At 35.1% G+C, this 21,748-nt stretch overlaps 2 protein-coding genes across 3 annotated transcripts in view; one reads left to right on the forward strand and one right to left on the reverse strand.

Annotated features, from left to right (window-relative positions):
• dcr-2 (dicer-2) overlaps positions 1 to 21,748 on the forward strand; it is a 52,257-nt gene that overhangs the window by 24,167 nt on the left and 6,342 nt on the right. For both annotated transcript variants that reach the window (XM_021352183.3, NM_001193614.1), the window contains 7 exon segments: positions 1,602 to 1,838; positions 2,731 to 2,866; positions 14,374 to 14,559; positions 18,363 to 18,467; positions 20,090 to 20,245; positions 20,376 to 20,587; positions 21,583 to 21,736. In XM_021352183.3, coding sequence (XP_021207858.2) covers positions 1,602 to 1,838; positions 2,731 to 2,866; positions 14,374 to 14,559; positions 18,363 to 18,467; positions 20,090 to 20,245; positions 20,376 to 20,587; positions 21,583 to 21,736 — 1,186 coding nt within the window.
• Jheh-lp1 (juvenile hormone epoxide hydrolase-like protein 1) lies at positions 2,872 to 11,745 on the reverse strand. Its single transcript, NM_001166145.1, is given in 8 exon segments — positions 2,872 to 4,212; positions 4,891 to 5,119; positions 5,824 to 6,014; positions 7,695 to 7,852; positions 8,763 to 9,152; positions 9,227 to 9,420; positions 9,594 to 9,730; positions 11,625 to 11,745. Coding segments are annotated over 6 exon segments (1,383 nt in total). The 5' UTR covers positions 9,404 to 9,420; positions 9,594 to 9,730; positions 11,625 to 11,745; the 3' UTR covers positions 2,872 to 3,974.

A 21,748-nucleotide genomic window follows, 5' to 3' on the forward strand; every position in this document is an offset into this window, starting at 1 on the left:
AATAGTCTGGCATTGTATAATGCAACGTTTAAACGAAAAAAGATAAAACCACACGACAAAGCTTGACAATTCCCTCAAACAAACAACAAATAAAAATAATACGTTTGACAGCTGAATATCTTACACAACAGCTACTTTTTCACACTAAAATACGGCAAAATCGAGTTGACGATTTGTATGCTCTTACACTATGCCGTTGTACAACAACATTTATTTGCCGGATTTTATTTTTGTTCACCATTCACTCTGCTATTCGCGTATTGTTATTCCTAGCGCAAGTATACGTGGAAAAACGACTATGGATTTACTCGAGATTAAAATCATGGAATAGGTTATTCCTCGTATAGTTACTCGAGTATAAATTTAAGTTTGGTCGAATCCACCCTAAGTAATCAAAAGAAAGGGAAGAAAAATTGTGTACGACGTATATTGCTTCATTATAAAACAGGAGAAGAATGATATGGAAAAAGTAAAACAGACTTCGGAAGCAAGAAAAACATCAGTGAGTACTGTTAGGTGCATTATTAACGAAGCTAAAGGCTCTGGCTTGCTCGCCGTGTCTCGGACTCCGGGTAAGAAAAGATCAGGGAAGAAGAAAGTTACCGGAATGGATAGTTTCGTTCAATCTGTAATAAAAAGATGTAATCATAATAACTACATAACAAGCAGCGAAACTCCGTATCGTAGAAAGGCTTCGAAAATTTTAAAGAAGATATAAATTTTAATGGCTCGTAATGAAGCTTACGACGAATTATGAAAGAGCTAGGCTTCAGATGGAAAAAAAAACAGAAAGTAATCGGAAGCTGGTAATTGAAAAAAGTAACATTCGATTACTAGGAATCGAATATCTTCAAAAAATAATTAATTATAGACAAAAAAGAAGACCGAACCGACCGAGTTGTAAACTACACCGATGAGCCCTATGTCGACTCATCACGATGATAGCGACTCGGGTGATGAAAACAGTGATGATGATGATGGTCAAGATTATGATAACGAAAAAAAAATTACAAGTACTAGCTTCGCTTCAACTGAACGAAGACCTGGCAACAGCTCTAGTTTTGACTTAATAGAAGGAATATCTATTTTACCCCAAGGTTAAATTATTACAATTATTAACCTATATTTTTTGTTGATGTTCTAATAAATATATAAATAAATACATAATATGTTGATTTTAATAATTTAATAGCATTATGACGCAGAGTAAATAATGTTTTTGCGCGTGAGTGTACCATGCGCGAACTTACCCCCACTACGTCGACAAATGCTCAAGAAGTTTGCCGGCTATTATATCAGTAATTATAAATATTTTATGAACAGATATGAGTAGAAGGGTTATTTGGTTAATATCCTGAAAAGCACCCGACGCTTTTTTTACTATAAAACCATTTTATCTTACACTATTTTTAATTCAAATTTATTAAGATTTATTTTCTATTTTTTAGTTGGATTTTCTATAAAAGCGAACAAATAATCATGTGCTTCTGTTTGAAGGTTGGGACAGCTATACCTTACATTTGCTTTGGCCAATGCCTGCTCGTATGAAAATTAAACTACTTATTTGTTCTTGTACTTCTACTACGATGTTCTGTTCGCAGGTACGTTGATAAAATCGAAATATTAAAGAAGACGCCGACCGGGCGAGGTCCGGAACTGAGAGACGTGCTCGCCGCGCTCACCACGATCAACTCAAACGACACCTTCGATCTGGAGCGACCGGAGACACTGGGGGACTCGTTCTTGAAGTTCGCCGCCAGCCTGTACCTGCACCACAAGTTTCCGAACATGAACGAGGGTCAACTAACGAACATCAAGGGCAAGCTGATCAGTAACAGGTGATTATGATATATTTTTTTTAAATCAATTTCGCGTGTCCTATTTTCGAACTAATGCAAAAATAAAAGCTGATGTAAAATAATACAAAGTCACTGAACGGGAACAGTTTTTTTTTTATTGCTTAGATGGGTGGACGAGCTCACAGCCCACTGGTGTTAAGTGGTTACTGGAGCCCATAGACATCTACGACGTAAATGCGCCACCCACCTTGAGATATCAGTTCTAAGGTCTCAAGTAAGTTACAACGGTTGCCCCACCCTTCAAGCAGAAACGCATTACCGCTTCACGGCAGAAATAGGCAGGGTGGTGGTACCTACCCGCGCGGATTCACAAGAGGTCCTACCACAATATCCTACGATATTGACTTTAGAGCTCCAGCTACCATTTCACATTAGGTGGGCCGTGAATACAAATGGACACTATTTGTATATCGACGGGAGAAACTTACATTTTGAGTTAAATCCCTTTTTACCATTTTATGTTATACATATGGCTCTGGTTGGTTTTTTCAAGTTACGACAATTCTGCTTTCTTATATCGATATTTTAATCTAACTAGTCGAACCGCAAAATAAACCTAACAAATATTTTCGGAGTGAAACTAAAATTTAACTCGCGACTGAGTCGTTAAGGCTAGAGAAAAAAGATACAATTTAGGAAGAGCGAGAGAGAAAATAAACAGAACGTCTCGCAAACCACTCGACTGTGGAGAGAGGGAAAGGACAAAGCGAGTTAGGTCGTTCTGTTACTCCCTATTAAAAGACCAATTTGATTTAAGGATAAAAAAGAAAGAAAACCACAATAGTACCCACCGCAAAAGAAGTTTCACTTCTTTCATGTGCACAAAGTTACACGCACCTTTTTTGTACTACTAATATAATTTGTTTCACAGGAATTTATATTACGCTGGTGCGAAATTCAACTTGGGTGGACGCATGAAGGTGGAGCAGTTCAGCCCTAGAAGTGACTTCCTCGTCCCAGGTTTCTTTGCGCCCCCTAAATTGGAAGAATTTATTGAACAAAGACAAGTGAGTTCGAATTAGTATTGTATAATATATTTCGTATCATTACATTAGTTTAGTAATCATTACATTAGTAATACTTTCGGGCCATTAATAATCTTATAATCATGATTGTCCAATAATAATCTAGGTCATAGAAATTAAAAGTTAACTTATATAACTAATACGAAACAAACACATAACATATGGCTAATATAATGGCAATGTAAGCTTAGGCCTAATGTATTTAATTATAATATGTTCATTACATTAAAATCGATCGTAGTAATACGAAAAATTTGCTATTTACTTATAGACATTATTGTTTAAATTGTTAAAATGTTCTTTATGCACAAATAATTAAGACATCATTTCACAATTATAAATTAATACGATTGAACATACATAATTAACATTTGAACACACAAATCACATTCGGTCGCAATTATTATGATACATTTTATTATGTTATTATTATTATTATTATTACCAAAATAACCTTAAACTAAATTAAAAATAATACAAATGTCAAATGTAATATTTCATCTAAACTTCGATTCATGAGTCGTCCAGCTGCTTTATTCAAGATATAAACAGATATATCAAGTCATTCGTGTAAAATTATATCTAGAACGAACGAGATCAAGCAAGCACACCGTCATGCATAACTAAAACGCTTAGTTCAACCCGAGCCAGTCACTTACAGATAAAATTCTAGAATTTTCTAAACAGTTCTAGCATTTTAATTCATGTCTACAGAGAATATAGATACTAGAATAACTCTATTAATGTACTAAAAATGGTTTTATCCTATTCAGCCTCGTTTGTATTCCGCGTAGGTATGAATGAAAATGCGTTAAAAAGTTGATACCTAAGAATTGTTTCTAAATATTCAATTTTACTTGAAAAGCTCAGTAGTGCCCATTAATCTAATAATGCAAATAAACTAGGAGAAAGAACTTAAAACTAACTTACCTAAAATAACTGCTGTGGATTTTTTTTGCTATTCTATGTTACATTTTCTATCATTATAAAAACAAATCAAAAAATAAAGTTCGGTACAATGACTGGAATAAATGAGTTCAGCGAACATTAAAATCTGATTTGTCTTTAGTAAGTCTACGATTAGTTTTCACTAATAATTTTGGTCTCGAATTCGTTTGTTTTTCTCGTGAAACTTCAAGAATTCCACAGCGGAATCGAAAATGTCGTCGGTCAGCAAGTTGGGTGTCTGCATGGCGGCGAAATGCCCTCCCGATTCTATAACGGTTGACCTAACCAAGTTCTTGAATTTGTCCCTCAGAATCCAGTCCGGTTGGTAAATAACTTCGTATAAGAAGTTTATTGCAGCAGTAGGTACGTAGGTCGGTATGCTGTAAAAAGGGATTTCGTTATAAATGGCGTGGCGTTTTTCCCTTCAACTTTATTAATGCAGTGGTACTACTAATTTGACTATTAATTAACAAATTCATTATATACTTTCCAGTCTAACAAATAGTTTTTCAAAACGTTCTTTAGCTTTGAAATAAAAAAAAACGCTTAAAGAGCAAACCTAACTAACAATTAATTTATAATTTCTCCTTTTAATGCTGATCGCGATATTAGAGCGAAATTATAAAATTATTCTATTCATTCATCGGTCTTCGATGCGTGTGCAAATTTTCATGTTAATCGAACGCCTTGAATTTAATGGAAATTACGTTCAAAGATTTCGTTATGTACAAAAAGCGTTTTTTTTATTTATTGCTGAGATGGGTGGACGAGCTCACAGCCCACCGGGTATTAAGTGGTTACTGGAGCCCATAGACATGTACAACGTAAATGCGCCACCCGCCTTGAGATACAAGCTCTAATGTCTCAAGTATAGTTACAACGGCTGTCCCACCCTTCAAACCGAAACGCATTACTGCTTCACGGCAGAAATAGGCAGGGCGGTGGTACCTACCCGCGCGGACTCTCAAGAGGTCCTACCACCAGTAATTACGCAAATTATAATTTTGCGGGTTTGTTTTTTTTTGAGGTTTTAAAAACCTAAATAATAGAGAACTTACTCATGAACTGTCTGCACTTCGGGCAGTGCGAATCCTTCTGCATACAGTCTCATGGATGTAACAATGCAATTGTTCATCCACGTTATAGTGACTGTATCCAAAACGTCGTCCAAGTCTAAATGTTGAAGGCCTCCGTGTGGCGTGTCGAGTTCTATTCTACTGCTGCAAATGGCCATCTTTTCAATTATATACGCTGCTAAACCTGACGGCGAATCCGTTAGTGCCACCCCTGCGAAATGACGTAGTTGATATTTATAGAGGAATTAGCAAAAGTACTTGGAAACACATAAACAGCAAACCGGTGTCGTAATAGTACATAATATGGTTAATTTAACGAATGGTACTTAATTAGACTCTGGTAAAGGGATTCTAAAATTCTCTAATTCTAAAATACCGTTCGTTGCTCATTCATAATCCAAGAACATTGGAAACTTCTTAAATGGCACAAGTCAAGTTACATACGAATGTCAAACGAGTCGGCGTTTTTAGCGAAATAATAAAGAAATGTCATGATTATGCTTCAGAATAAGTCTTTGAGTAATTATTATTTAGTATTTAGGTCTCATAGTATAGTATTTAGATCTCATTGTTATGTTTCGGTTTCAAGACCAACTAGTAATATTATGGACCATAATTAACTAATTTTTTTTTAATCACGCGTATTCGAAAACTCCGTGTTAGGATTCCAAACATCGGAAACAATGTAACAATAATACAATGGTAAGATTAAACCGTAAACGTAGTTCTAATTGTATCTACGAATCGTGAAAATCTAAGAAAAATGGGGCGGCTTTTAAAAATTAAGACTTACAACTTCATGTATTTATGACTGGTATTTATGAAACAATGTGGTATCGTTTCTATAATAAATTAACAGACGACAGACCGTGAGATCGTTTGTTTAAAAGTCATTGAAACACGAGGGATACTCACCAATCGTATCTGGTTTCGTAGCTTGAATATGAAAATATCCACTTTCTCTGAGCAAATACGAGAAAAGATTTTTTAATGGATATATTCTGTCAGCATACTTCCGGTCGACGGCTAATCTTGGTACTAAAGCGCCTAATATTAATTTTAACGTACTAACTGGCTTCGATGACAGTGGCATGTTTGTGTGCAATCTGAAATTAAGATTGAAGATAATTAAAAAAGAGACAACAAAAGAATAAAAAAAAAAAGAATTAAAAACACTTTCAAAATAAAGTCATATAAGCTAAAAGATTATGTAAGTTGTTAGTATTAAAGAGTTCAAGTATCAATATGAATTTCTTGTTAAATTTAATAAATTATGAAAGAAACATAAATCCTAACTATTATAGTTCCATCTGGAGCGTGCAGTAGGTATACGTTGCCACTCTTATTTATTAATTGGTTGGTAGATTACTGCTAATTAAATATTGTATTTTTTTGCAAAATAACTCCCGTTAATGTATGAAAAAAAATTAAATCTCTCGGGAATGGCATTTTTTTTTCGGGATAAAAGGTACTCCTCACAGTGTATTCGAACATTTTCGTATTGATCACTTATATCTATCGTAGTATAAGACGTGAAAGCAAAAAAACAAATACACAAACGCACTTTCGTTTTTATAATATCGATAATTATATTTATGTATATTTACTTCCATAATAATACTAGACATGTCCCGCCATTTCACCGGTGTTCAATTTGTTAATCAGTATTATTTTTTTGCTTTGATGGGTGTACGACCTCACCGCCCACCTGGTGTTAAATGGTTACGGGAGCCCATAGACATCTACGACGTAAATGCGCCACCCACCTTGAGATATCAGTTCTAAGGTCTCAAGTAAGTTACAACGGTTGCCCCACCCTTCAAGCAGAAACGCATTACCGCTTCACGGCAGAAATAGGCAGGTAATAATGAAGCAAATTGAATTTTCCCGCGGTAAAGAATTGTTTATGTCACTCTCTGGTAAAGTGTTAGTGTTATAGAAACGGTTACCATGGCAATTTATAAAATGTATATGCGTAGTTATTATGTATGCCATGTTAGATGAAAAATTCATTCTGTATAGGATTTACATAAAACCCGTCTTACTGAGCGACTACATAACATCATCTATCGAAACAACAATGCAGAAAATTGGTTTTTCGTCTTTTATTCGTACACAATCATACATATCGATATATTATATTACTTTTATTACCATTATTATTATTTTATTAAAATTATATATTTTCACTGGTGGTAGGACCTCATGTGAGTCCGCACGGGTAGGTACCACCACCCCGCCTATTTCTGCCATGAAGCAGTAATGCGTTTCGGTTTGAAGGGTGGGGCAGCCGTTGTAACTATACTGAGACCTTAGAACTTATATATCAAGATGGGTGGCGCATTTACGTTGTAGATGTCTATGGTCTCCAGTAACCACTTAACATCAGGTGGGCTGTGAGCTCATCCACCCATCTGAGCAATAAAAAATGTATATCAGAACGTAAGTTTGAAATTATATCAATCACAATGCATCACAGTAAGTTTAAAACCACAAATAAAATGTTGTTTCTATTTTTTGGAATCGAGCCTTTTCACAAATTCAATTATTCCATAAACTGATTAAAAAAGAGATATTGCAGTTCCAAAACAGTATAGAATTTTCCTTGTAACAATTTGGTTCTGATGTATCTATATCATTGAAAATCTGAATTGTTTCCTCTTAATACCATGACTTAAATTTTGGGGATCTTGATTTTAAAACATATATGATCTGGTGGCTCTGGTTTGCTGTGAAACTAATAAAAATTAATTTGCGTCCTTATGACAGCACCAATGCTCACTTACCCTAGGACTTGTTCAGGGAACAAGGTGGCCATATGCGTTGCGCATTGCGAACCCCAGTCTCCAGCCTGAATGTAGAACTTTTCGAAGCCTAGCCGCATCATTAAATTTCGCATTATTACACCAATTTGAACTGGATTGAGACCGGGTTTGTTCGTACCCTGAAATCAGTGACATTTTAAACGAACGTGCTTGTGACATATTTTAACGAACACAACGAATATAATTTAAAAACTCTTACATACAAAAAACTATTTTATGAGGATCTCTAAAGTACTACGTGACTAAAAACGACATACGAAGACCTTCAAGAAAAGATTATCCGTTTACCCGATATTAAGTATGAGCCACTGTTCTATCCGCTACAAATTTGAAGGAAAACACAAAAACGGAATTCGCTTCTCATCTTCAGCAATAAAAAAATAATTATACATAGAATAATGGCGTATTTTCCAAATTTGTATTTACCGTACACTCAGACTTTACGGATACTATGTTGTGATTTGATTGTCATGCTTGAACTTGATCTCGGCAAAAAACAGACACGTGTAACAGTGGCTAAGTGACCCCGATAGTGACCGCACCGTATTTAGGGTTCCGTAATCGAATATGTAAAGTGATTCTCTATACATTTTAATTGTACATTCAAAAAGAGTATAATTTATAATAAACTTTACTTAAAACTTGTCAAATTAAAGTTCGTATTTTGTTACGGCGTGCTTCTAAACCACTTTGTTTTTTGATGATTTTTATTAGGTATTTATTTGTTACAACTTTAACCCTTAGATCGCGAACCGTCGATAGAATTAATGCGTATAAAGTCCGGAGCGTCGGAATATCGACTATTGCGCGGTTTGATTATAGGTGTTGGGTATCGGCCAGTACGGACGTATCTTAGCTCGCGCATGTATAAAGTTTTAAATAAGTTAATAACATTTATAAATTTAAACCATTTAAAATTATTTTAAGTTAATTTTTTTATAAATTACTTTTCAAAAATCTCTTAGAATTTTATGCAAAATATGTCAATATAAGCTCAGCACTAAAAGGGTTAAGCGAAATTTAACTCACTTCAGAAAATCCGTAACCAGGTAAATCGGCGGCGATTACTTCGAAAACAAAATTATAGCCTACTCTAGGCCTCGTCAGCATTGGTATAACTTTGTCGAACTCTTTCGAAGAACTAGGCCATCCGTGCAACATCAAAAGCGGCAGAACCTCGACATCCTCCACGTCGGGCTTTACTCTGATGAAATGAATGTCGAGCCCTTGAATATTTGTTTTGTAATGGGGAAACATATTCAATAGGTCCGCTCTTTTTTTAAAGTCGTAATCTTCAACCCAATAATCGAGGACCGTTTCCAAATAGATGGTATTAATACCGTATTCAGATTGGATACCTTGAAGCGGTTTTGTAAATGTTCGACGATTATGCAATCTCTCTTTTAAGTCTTTAATCATCTGTAATGTAAACTTTCTAATAAAGCACACAAATATTTGGTAATTGAGACTGCAGAACTTGACAAACAACGTACCGTATAATTAAATTCAATTTTGAAGGGTCTAATAGATGTGTCTACTACTGCAACAGGAGATCCACTGCCCCACCATTTTTGGAGATCTAATTCTGGTGGGTTCGGCGACTTAAATAAGTAATATGTAATTGCCAAACCCGATGCTAAACCGAACGTCGCTATAAGTGTTGGTATCATTTTAAATTATGGTAGATCTGGAAAAAAAACCGCGACAGCGTTAGCAAGACCAAAGTCGTTACTTAACCGATTTTAATTGAGGTACCAAATAATATCTAAAATAGATCTTTTTATCTTTCTTAAAATTGTGGATTAACAAAGACATCATATATAAACTCGAAAATAGAATCAATATACTTAGTCTACTTACATAAAAACATCCGAATATTGTTTTCGTAAAAATAATTATCTTGAAATAATGTATTTAAAAAGGATGTACCAAAAATTCACTATAATAGGTATATGTATATGAAAAAAGAGGCGCTTGAAACCTTGTTGAGCCTCCGACTGGAAATAAATATAAAATATTAGGTATAATTCTACGAACGAGAACAGTGCGTTCTTACAATCACACTCCACTAGGAACAGAAAATTCAATTTGATCTTCAAGTTTATTTATATATACATATGTATAAATAAATCTTGTCGATTTATCAAGCATAGTATGACATAATCACTTTTTGTTAACATTTTCTAATATATTTGACATAACAATTTTCTTAGACCGTTTATTACCTATTCCATGTTATTTCATTCAATGTTGTTGTTGTCTCATAAATGGGAATATAACTACCTACATTTCACTAGCCCTCATGACTTGTTGAAAAACTGAATTATCTCAGAATATTTAACACGATATTCATTAAAAGGATTTACTGAAAGCATTTGTACTTTACTCCTAATTCCTTTAGAACTTTTAGACCGCTTAGATGTTTGTCTGTTATGTTGCATTATTATCTATTCGCCAGCCTACTTTGAATTTGTTTATCTGGTTTGTGAAAAATGTCGTTTCATTGTTGCATCTTGGACTCCCAATATTTCAGTACTCACACTTATCCACCATCAGAAAATAATTTCTCGATGCTCGACCGAATAAGTGGATAAACAGAGAGACAAAAAAAACCGTTAGACGTAGTTCAGATTTTTAGTCATTCTTCAAATGAAATTCTAGAAAAAGCCGATTTCAATAAGTCATGGCGACGTCTTAAAATCAGATGAGTCGTATACTCTACATATGTATTCAAAGCTTTTTTTTTTATATTTCACCAAAATCAAAATTTTTTTTGCTTATCCTTGTCATAAATCGTGATTAGCATTTGTCTCTTTACCAGAAGAACTACAAACGTGTTAACAAAACAAATACTGCCCTTTATTTTTGCAACTAGCTGATGTGCACTTTTATGTTTAATTAAAAGTGGAACGTTAATTTTTTTTTTAAAGTACGTAAATACTGTGTTTGCTAGCACTGTTTGCGTTTAAAATAAATGTCTCCGGGTATTGACCTTTGTTGCCTAGTACTTTGTTCATGAATGGCTTTAATGAAATCATAATAAATATACTGTGTTCAGTAAAATGTTACCCATGAAAATTGTACTATGCGCCTTAATATTTAGATCGGTATACGATTTTTTTTTTTTTTAATATTCTAAAATGAAAGTGATTATTACGCCTGTTCTTACGTAACTTTAAGCCTTATCTCCACAATGACACAGGAAATGCACCGAAATTTATTATGTCACGTTTATATATTGATTACTGTCTTCGATTACTGCATTTATTAGTTGTTAGTGCAATAGGTAAATTCACTTTAATCATGATACGATAACACTGATAGTGAACGTGCTACCCTCAAAATACGTGCTCACTAAATAAAATGCTACAGGATATTATACACAATAATATATCGTGGTTTTTTTTTATAAAAAAATTCCACACCTCATATTATGTAGGTAATTCAGAATAAACGAGACTAATATAATATTTATAACAACAACTTTGTTTAAACGCGAGTTAATGCTGTGCTCCCGGAACGAGTTTGAAAATAGGTCATCCAAGGCTTTCACTTTCTGTGTACCAAATGTGGTCTGAATAAAAGCGCTAAAAAATCAATGGGCGTAAATAAAATTGAAAAGTAAAAAAACGGCTTCAAAAATCAACCTAATTAAAATCAATGCCGATCTAAATCTAGCTTATTCTGGGGGTAATCTTTAAATTAAAATTAAATTCTATATTTTTCTAATTTTTCTTCAATAATCTGCTATTTAAAAGCCTATAAATCTAAGTAGAATTTAGGAATCACAATATTTTTTTTATCACACTTTCATTTATACGGTGATCACAAAATTGTAAAATATTTCTTGTAAAGCACTTTCACTAAAATTCAATATTCAAAACGAAGTACCTCAAGTGATACGATGCAGATCCAAAAATAAATACTTCATAGTAATATTCACGAGCCGGAATTTTTGTATAATAACTTTTTTGAAGCACGTGTATCTTCGCCGGCAACGACCGCCAAAATCATATTCGCCGGTTGTCTTACGCAGGACTCACTAGCACTCGCTACGGAACTAACGCTAGTGCATACCGTTAAGCGATATGATAGCGTTCGATAAAAAAAATATGTTCACAGTTTTAAATTCTGCATTATCATAATTAAAATAAATGCATAATACGTGAACCGGAGGAGATAGTTTATTGAAGAAAGAATTAGGCCGAAAATGAATAGGTCTTTGATAACTAAGATAGCGGCGGTCTGTCACGTCGAACGTCGAGACGAAAGAATGGGGACAGCGCTTATGACTAAGAAGCATTTCATAGTGAATATTTAATAACGTTTTCAGTAAAATGACGAACTAACGCGTCATTCATTTTTATGCCGGTATGGCACAATGACAATTTAGAAGAAAAATTAGAATAAGTTTGAAGTTTGTAATTCAGAAATAATGCAATAATTTTATATTTTATTTTCTCGAGGTTAAAAGTTGCTTGTTTCACTTTGTGGTTTATTTATACCATTCGATTTGTAGATCCGTTGGTACGTAAACAACACGAAACAGTGAACTGACATTTATAGCACAACCCACTGAGTTTCGAGTCGGACCTTCTCAGTGGGTCGCGTTTCCGACCCGGTAGTAGATTCAGCGAAGCACTGCTCTTGCTAGGGCAAATCCTTTCAAGCTGAGCCCCGTGACCTCACCCATCTATCAAAGCGAATAGTCTCTTGAAGCTACTGACAGTAAAGTAGCATATATGCCAGGTCTCGCCGGGCCATCTCATTTACCATGATAAAATATTACTAGAGTAACATCCAGGTTGTAAAAATCCTTAGTGTGAAATTCATCTAAATCCGTTCAGGAATTTCTGAATGATTGAGTAACAAACATTCGCATTTATAATATGAGTATAGATATTGCGAGAGTTAAACCTACTAAAATTAATTCTAAAACCGTTAAAGGCTAATGAATTTTGTCAATCGACAATGCAGCTCTACTAAACGCGTTAATTTGTTTGTCAAATTTTGGTCGTCCTCTTGCAAGGAAGAGGTCATCGTTCCGTGGTTTCACATCGCTTAGCCAGTGTGAACCATCCTTAAATAATAGTATGGATATTCAACACAGCACTTCCCTATTTATCAGTTTTGATGCAGAAACAAATGAAAACAAGGACGAGGCGGGGTTTTTTTTTAATTGAGATAGTAAATGAAGTGAACTATGAACTTTTATTGAGCAAAAAAATGTTTCAAAATCTGTCGGAACACATTTTGTTTCTTTTCTGGAATATGACAATAGACGGTTTTCTTAATTCCATCATGCCTGAAGGAGATCTGAGCTTGAACATAGTTCAAATTTAAATATCTATGTACAAGTATTTGTCGAGATTTTCCCGAAAACAACGACAGGTGGGTAGCGGGTAGTTAGTACTGGTTACATACAGCCCACGGCCTCGTTTGAAGCGGACGGGCGTCACCAAGACACCTTTGTATTACTCGGCACTTTTGTAAAATTTTTATAAACTTATAAACATTAGAACGATATATGTTTATGTAAATTAATATTTCTTTTCACTTACGTCGTCGGTGCAGAAATTAATACCGTTTCGTCTTCCGAAACGTTATTATCTAATAAATATTTTTTGTGTTGTTCAGTATTAGTTTACCTTATTTATTGTTGAAATAATAGACATTACAATGTGAATGACGCCATCCATCTTGAGACATGAATGAGGCAGAAGTCTCAATTGTACTGTAGAACGACTGTCCTGATCGTCTTCAAACTGGATCGCCGCTTCGCGGCAGAATTTACTAGGATGATGGTTTTCATAACGAGATAGGAAATATGGGGGTAGGTACTTTACCGTACCTTCCTAGTGATGGAGCATCTCGTTCGACTGCACCGGTAGTTACCACAATTAAGCCTATTTCTGTCGCCAATTACTACCGGTTTCAAGGGTAGGGCAACCGTTGTTCTATAGAATTGAGACTTGAACTCATGTCTCGAGGTGAGTAGCGATATTTCGCTCGTCTAAGCAATAAAACAATCTCCTTGAAGACTCGTGTCCGCACAACGCTTTTTATGCACGTACACGTGGTCTTATCAGCGCTTTAAAGAACAACTGATTACTGATTTTCAATTGATTCCATATCACCCAAGAATAAAAGGATTGATTTACATAAAAACATTATTACCACACGGCTTAGATAAAAACTATGCGTATGCGGAATGTTTGTGTTAATCAATGTATAGTTATTTTTTTTCTTTCAATACGAGTATAATTCTTTTGTTTTTTCTTGAAGTCATTGTCTAATATTTTTCTATTGCTTATCTTAATCAAATAATCATTAAAGATATGTGAGGCCGGTGGCTTTTTTTTTCTAGTTGGTCTATTAAAATTATGTAACTTATGTTTATGACGTATTAATATTACCTATACATAACACATAAGACGAACAAATAGTTCATCTTTTGCAATCAATGCACAGACGAGCCGTTTAACTACATAATATGTTAATTGCTAATGCGAGGCGTTACAAGTTCTAGGTCTAATTCTATGCTTAAGCTCATATCGGTTGGTTTTCTGTTTTTTTGAAAAATGCTTACCTTAATTTTTTTTTTTAATAATATGAATTAAAAAAATATTTTTTTTCACAGATTCGTCCAACATTCTTAATCGGCATACAGTTCACCGAAGAGGAAGTAATGACCGGTGAATTAAGTGAAGAAAGCTGGGAATCTGTGATGAATAATTTCCAAAATGGCATCGCTGAGGCAGAACCCGAAGGCTGTGCCCAAAATTCTATGCAATGCTATGTACATTCACAAGCAGTTGCGGACAAAGTAAGAATTTCTTTAATTTGCTTTTGTAAAAAAACACGTTACTATGATTCAAAATTAGACGAACGTTAGTTTTATTTATTTATATTTTATTGCTTAGATGGGTGGACGAGCTCACATCCCACCTGGTGTTAAGTGATTACTGGAGCCCATAGACATATACAATGTAAATGCGCCACCCACATTGAGATATAAGTTCTAAGATCTCAATATAGTTCGAAACGCATTACTGCTTCACGGCAGAAATAGGCAAGGCAGTGGTACCTACGCGCGCGGACTCACAAGAGGTCCTACCACCAGTAATTATGCAAATTATAATTTTGCGAGTTTGTTTTTTATTACACGATGTTATTCCTTCACCGTGGAAGTCAATCATGAACATTTGTTGAATACGTATTTCATTAGAAAAATTGGTACACGCCTGAGATTGGACGTTTTATCCTTTAGGCCACGACGACGACAGAGTGTTTTGTTGAGTTTTAGTGGTTACAAACGTCTATTGGACACTGATCCGTGAATGATATTTTTTTCATAGTATTTTCTCGTAGATCCGTAGACATAATCTATACTTAATATTATAAAGAGGAAAGTGTTTGTTTGTTTGTATTGAATTGGCTCCGAAACTACAGAACCGATTTGAAAAATTCTTTCACTATTTAGAAACTACACTATTCCCGAGTGAAATAGGATATATATTTAAATTAGGGATCCTTACTAAAAATCCAATAATGTAACCGTTTAAAAAAATTACCTAAAATATTCTATACATCGTGTGCCCTGCGAAAACTATTCATGATAGAATAAAATAATGTACACATTATTATTTACAAAAAGTGTCGCGACAGCATCTATCTGTCTGTCTTACTATTATAGTTAAACCGCAATAAGGGTTCTTTTATTTTTAAACATAAAACAACGTCTTTGAAATTTTTGTTAATCGAGCGGAGCCGGAGCTTGCCGCTATTGCCTAATAAAAAGGATATCATAAAAAATGCACTGTACTGAAGAATATTAGCAGTGCATTACTACTTACTTTACAACCAGATTGAAAACTAAGCGACACAACAAATACTCATAGATCCCATCCAATAAGCTAAGCCGGCAACTAAAAGCTCGTTAGAATTACTAGTGTTTCGTTAGTTACAGTCTTCCGAAAACTGTAAAGTATTGGAAACATTTCGATTACAACAAAACCTGCGCTCACAAATTTATTTCAAGAAAGCGAGGGCCATTTAACTTTGCTGCTGATTCTTAAATGTTGTATATATAAATGGATTATTTTTATTCATTCTCATGTTTTGTAAATGTTACAGTAACAAAAAAATAGTGTTTGATTGTTTTAGATTATTTCAACTATCAAAAGTCGAAATATCGCAAAGTAAAAGTAATTGGAAAAACACGATAAATACTTCTTAATTGCGTTATATACTCGTTTTGCACCCAAATTATTAATTATCAAAAAATCTTATCATTTTTGTCACGAAACTTGGACCACTTGACAACAAGTGGTGCCTCCGACCGGTACTAATAGGCTATCTATAAAAAATATAAAATACTGTAAACGACAGCTTATTTTTAACTCGGTGCTTTTTTTTTATAACGCTGTTATACAACTTAATGCCTCTGCTCAAACCTGTTTCCTATTTCAATATATAAAAAAAAAGTCGAGGCGCGTCAACACGTGCCGGTTTCTATTTTCCGGAGCAATGTACTTTTTATTATAAGAATCGTCTAATGTTTGGGTTCCGTATAATATTTATTTCTATAGAATAGGCTAACGCACGACCTCGATGTACACACGACGCAAGTTACAAAGTTCGCTTGTTATTACGTATCAGACGCAACTTGATGTTTTTCTTGTTTATATTGTAACTGTCTGTACTTTTTCTTCTCAATCGTGTCACTCTTGACAGAGTGGTCGTGATCGTCATGTAGTGTTGGAAGGGGCAGATTTGATGCGTCTCACGATGTCCCGCCATCTCACTCTGCTCAAGGCCATTCTACTGCACTCATTTAGGGGACCTCCAACTTCAGTTTTAGTTTGGTCGGTCCACCCCATTGGTGGCCTCACGCGCGGTCTTGTACCATCAACCCTTCCCTGTACAACGAGGAGTTCTATGGATCGGCCATCGCGTCGCGAAACGTGTCCGAAGAAATCCACCATTCGAGACTGTACTATAGCAAATAGGCGCTGCTTAATGTCGATTTCCTGAAGTATCGAGACATTTGTACGAAAGTCGGTCCACGAAACCCCAAGCATTCTTCTCCAACACCACATTTCCAGAGCGTCTATTTTCTTCCTGTCCACATCTCGCATGGTCCACATCTCAGCAGCGTATAGAAATATTGAGAATATTCGTGTTCTAACGAGCCTGATCTTTGAACTCTGTACTAACTTCGCGTATTATTTATCTTTTTGTTACATCAGTAAATAATTTGTACGGTAATAAGATTTCCTTCCCTTTCAATCCCTCAGTTTCTACCATCTTTTAGTAGATCGGATGATCATAGTTAATTCTACTAACTACAACACAAATCCTTGTGTTGTCAGAACCTCCATGAAGGTTCAGTCAATACTAAAATTGCATGAGTGAGCCTTTTACTATTTTTGATGCAAGTCACATCGTAGTCAATATATTAACCATAAAATATGAAATTGATATTCGTAGACCTTGTAACTGTCACTTGTCACAACTGTGTGAGTATAATTTTAGCTTGATACTAGTCGTTGAAAGGTGTTTTTGAACAAAAATAAATTATTTGATGCATAAAAATATTTTTTCGCCAAAAGAAAACTGATTCCCATTAATAGAAAACAGTGTTTAATTAACTTTGCATTCTACATTACCGTTACAAAACCGTTAATGACAACATTTTTGTTTATTAGAGGTCAATAGATGGCCAATGCGACGGATATGAACAGATGAGTAAAAATAATTTAGAAATGAATGGCCGAACTGTCTTAGTTCTTCATCCTTAGGCGCGAACCCTCGATATATCGACTGTCTATTTAATGCGTGTAATGTGCGAAGCGTCGGAATATCGACCATTGCGCACTTTGATTATAGGTATTACGTATCGAATTATACGGACGTTTCTTAGCACGCGCATGTATAAAATTATTAATAAGTTAATAACATTTATAGATAACCATTTAAATCATGTTGATGTGAATTGAGCATTGATTTTTATTTGTTTTTTTTTGAAGTTAAAGTTTATTAATTTTTTTAAGTGGTACCTTTTTTTACTCAAATCACGAGAAATATATATTTTTTTTTATTTTGCTTAGATGGGCGGACGAGCTCACAGCCCACCTGGTGTTAAGTGGTTACTGGAGCCAATAGCCATCTACAATGTAAATGCGCCACCCACCTTGAGATATGAGTTCTAAGATCTCAAGTATAGTTACAACGGCTGCTCCGCCCTTCAAACCGAAACGCAATACCGCTTCACGGCAGAAATAGGCGGGGTGGTGGTACCTACCCATGCGGACTCACAAGAGGTACTACCACCAGTTTAAAACAAACCTTATTTTGCACTAATTTCTAATTTCTGACTTTAACTAATCATTACGATGACCACTCTTGAGATTATATCTTGAATTAGGGACTCGATTAACTAACAACAACTTCAAATTTAGGCAAATTTTAAAACATATTTTGGTTAATTCTGAAACTATGAATTTTGGATAGTCAAAAACTCAAAAATAAAGTTATAATGCTGTGTGCAAATATTATTATACATAAACATTAAAATACATAACAAACACGCATAATATGTGTATAAAAAAATCACTTCTTTTTCAGTCTATAGCCGATTCCGTGGAAGCTCTGATCGGCACATATCTACTTAGTGGAGGGATATTAGCAGCTGTAAAACTACTTGAATGGATGGAGGTGTTTCCGCCACAGGTATAACACGCGAGTTGAATTAAATTCCGTTTTAATTTAACCCGTTATTTTTTATTTTGATTTATTTATCAAAATTTGTCAAACTTTTTCAAATGGTTTAAACTGGCAATATTATGTTCTTAGGAAATGTATTTTCAGGCAACGATCCTACGATTCCTCCATCTTCGAGGTCCCTTCATAAATTGACTACGTATTTTTATTAGTGTATTTTTACCCAAAAGTATTGCGTTCTATGGCTCAGAGCCTACCGGATGTTGATTGTGATGATTCATGATGATCATGAAATCTGGTCACGGCTGCTTATCGCTTTTTCAGACCTCGTTTAGAGTTGTTCTAGTGCAGTGTAAGGAAGTCGATCAGCTCATATCGAAACTGCGTAGTTACGTTGCAAAAAAATTCCTACAAATTAATCCAAACTTGCGTGGATGTAGGGATGAAACAGAGGCCGCTTCACCTATAGTGTAGATGTGGTGCTAAAAAAAAGAACTGGAAAGGCCTTCGGGCCAGCAATAATCCTTTCTACATAAAAAAAGATCCTTAAAATATACATCGATACATAATAAAAATATCCAGTCCGGAGCAGGCGTTTCGAGTATCTGTTAATAGTTATAGTTTAGTAATAAACCTACATAGTTGTTGTTTAGTATACTAACTGACATTGCTACATACAATGTATTAATAATAATATGGTTTTAACGCTGATAAAACATTAGTCTTTTAGATATGTTTATTGGTTACTACTGTCTTTACAAAACACACGTCTCATCATCATTTGTAATAACTGGGCAGCGACGGAAACGTCATCGAGTAAATGTAGCGAGTTAAAATAATTATTCGTAATGCACACGTTTTTTTTTTTTTATTGCCTTTGTAGGCAGACGAGCATACGGCCCACCTGATGGTAAGTGGTCACCGTCGCTCATGGACTTCAGCAATGCTATAGGGTCAGAGCCAAGCCGCTGCCTACCGCTTAATACTCTCCACAAGCCTCGTTTGAAGAAGGACATTTACTGCGAATAATATTTGTGTGCGCAAATGAAATGTATTAACTCATTTGCAAATGACGATTTATTGATTATCGACCTTGTAGTGGCTACTTGATCCCGTAGACATCGAATAGAAAAAAACCCGGATTCTACCTCGAGACATAAGGTCGAAATTTCGTTGTGTCGGATCAAAGCTGTTTGGCTCTTTAAAACGCCGCGAACGATTGATTAATACGCTATAAAACTTCTTTCAACATTTTCATATCGAGGGGTGAAAGGTCAAACCAAAGACCCAAATATTTAAGACACATTCTTGCAACTTTACAGCAGAGCCATTAAAAGTTTAAATACATCATAAAAAAACTTATTTAGCTATTTGGGTTGGGTAAACTCAATTGAAGTTCAATTAAAAGCATCGAAATTTTGATGTTAATGCCCAATAATACGCACCTTTAATTACAAAGATAAATGTCGCGTATTAAGTGAAATGTCGCTTAAACCAAATAGCCTTTCGCCCCTCGATATGGCTTTGTACAATAATATGTTCACAGTAGAACCTGACAAATCGAATGTCAAGAATTATATTGAAATGAAAAAAAAAAGACGTTTAATTGAGAATGTATTCGAATTTTACAGGATAACTTTGCAGACATGCTCCACAAGCCGGTGCAAACACCGTTATCGAAGAATTTAGCTACCGAAGCTGATATTGACTTTTTACTAAACAATTCGAGAACTGATGTCGAAAAGATCCTAAACTACACGTTCAAAGATTCAACCTTCCTGCTAAACGTAAGTGGAGAAAGCACGGTTTGATAATGTAATTAAATAATTTCGTGTCTACAATATGGGTGAGATCGGCGAAAAAATCTCAGCGAACTAAAGTCGTCTAATATTAGCTCAATCATTAAATCGTTTCCAGGCTCTGTCTCACTCGTCGTACATCCGGAACAGGCTGACGAGCTCGTACGAGCGCCTCGAGTTCCTCGGGGACGCCATAATCGATTTCCTGGTGACGTCACACATCTTCGAGAACTGTCGCGAACTGAAGCCCGGCGAAATGACTGACCTGAGATCCGCCCTCGTCAATAACGTCACGTTCGCGGCCTACACCGTCAAACTTGGATTGCACAAGTACTTTATTATTACCTGTACTATTTAAAATTATAAAGCTGAAGAGTTTGTTTGTTTGAACGCGCTAACCTCAGGAACTACTGGTCCGATTTGAAAAATTCTTTCAGTGTTAGATAGACCATTTATCAAGGAAGGGTATAGGTTATATAATATCACGCTAAGATCAATGCAAGCGGAGCACCAATAAATAATGTTTCAAAATCGGGGTTTTAATCCCTTTTGAGAGCTTCCACTGCGTGCGCTGCGGAAACGGTTAAAGTTTTGCTAAAGTACTTAATGTATGAGAGAATTGTTCCCCTTTAAAAGATCTAAAAAAAAGTCCGCGACAGCATATGTCTGTTTATTAAGGTTGGCTCACTTTAACGTTTTTTATGTTAAACAAATTTGTTCTAAAATAAAAGCATTTTTTGTGAAGGTGTTTTTATAAAGATCATATTAATCCCTATCCAAATAAATATGTTATTCATTACAACATTGAAACACCCAAATCACTTCAAGATAGGCTTTAACAATTATAGATTTTTCTGGATTGCTCCAAGATCCCGTCATCAGATCTTGATGTAAACAAGACCATTCGGGAAGTCTACCCTTTCGAACAAAAAAAAAAAAGAATTATCATAATCGGTTCAAGCATTCTCGTGAAATCGGTGAACACACATAGATAAAAAATTATGGTCGAACTGATAACTTCCTCTTTTGAAGTCGGTTAAAAAGCGTGATTTTGGTACCTTAAATAACTCCTTAACATTCTATTATTTAAAAATATTTTCACTTTCTGCGTAAATGAAGAGGCGGGTAAAATTTAGCGTTATGCCAAAGTAACTATTCCACGCGGACGTAGTCGCGGGCAAAAGCTAGTCGATAATACATTTCACATCTAATAATAATAATTAGTTCCCGATACACGAAGTCGAAAGTCCAAATTGTATTTTGAAACCGGAATGATTGACTGCTTCTTAGCTGAAAATACAGGTAACAGTGTAATAACATCGCAGGTACCTCTGCTCGGAGCTGAACCCTTCGTTGGAGAAGGCGATAATGAAATTCGTCGAACATCAAATAGAAAGAAATCACGAGATTGAGTTCGACGTTCTGTTACTTATCAGCGAAGTCGATTGTCAAGTCGCTGAATATGTTGATGTGCCGAAGGTATTATACTTT

The sequence above is a fragment of the Bombyx mori genome, chromosome 23, assembly GCF_030269925.1.
Source record: "Bombyx mori chromosome 23, ASM3026992v2".
NCBI lineage: Eukaryota > Metazoa > Arthropoda > Insecta > Lepidoptera > Bombycidae > Bombyx > Bombyx mori.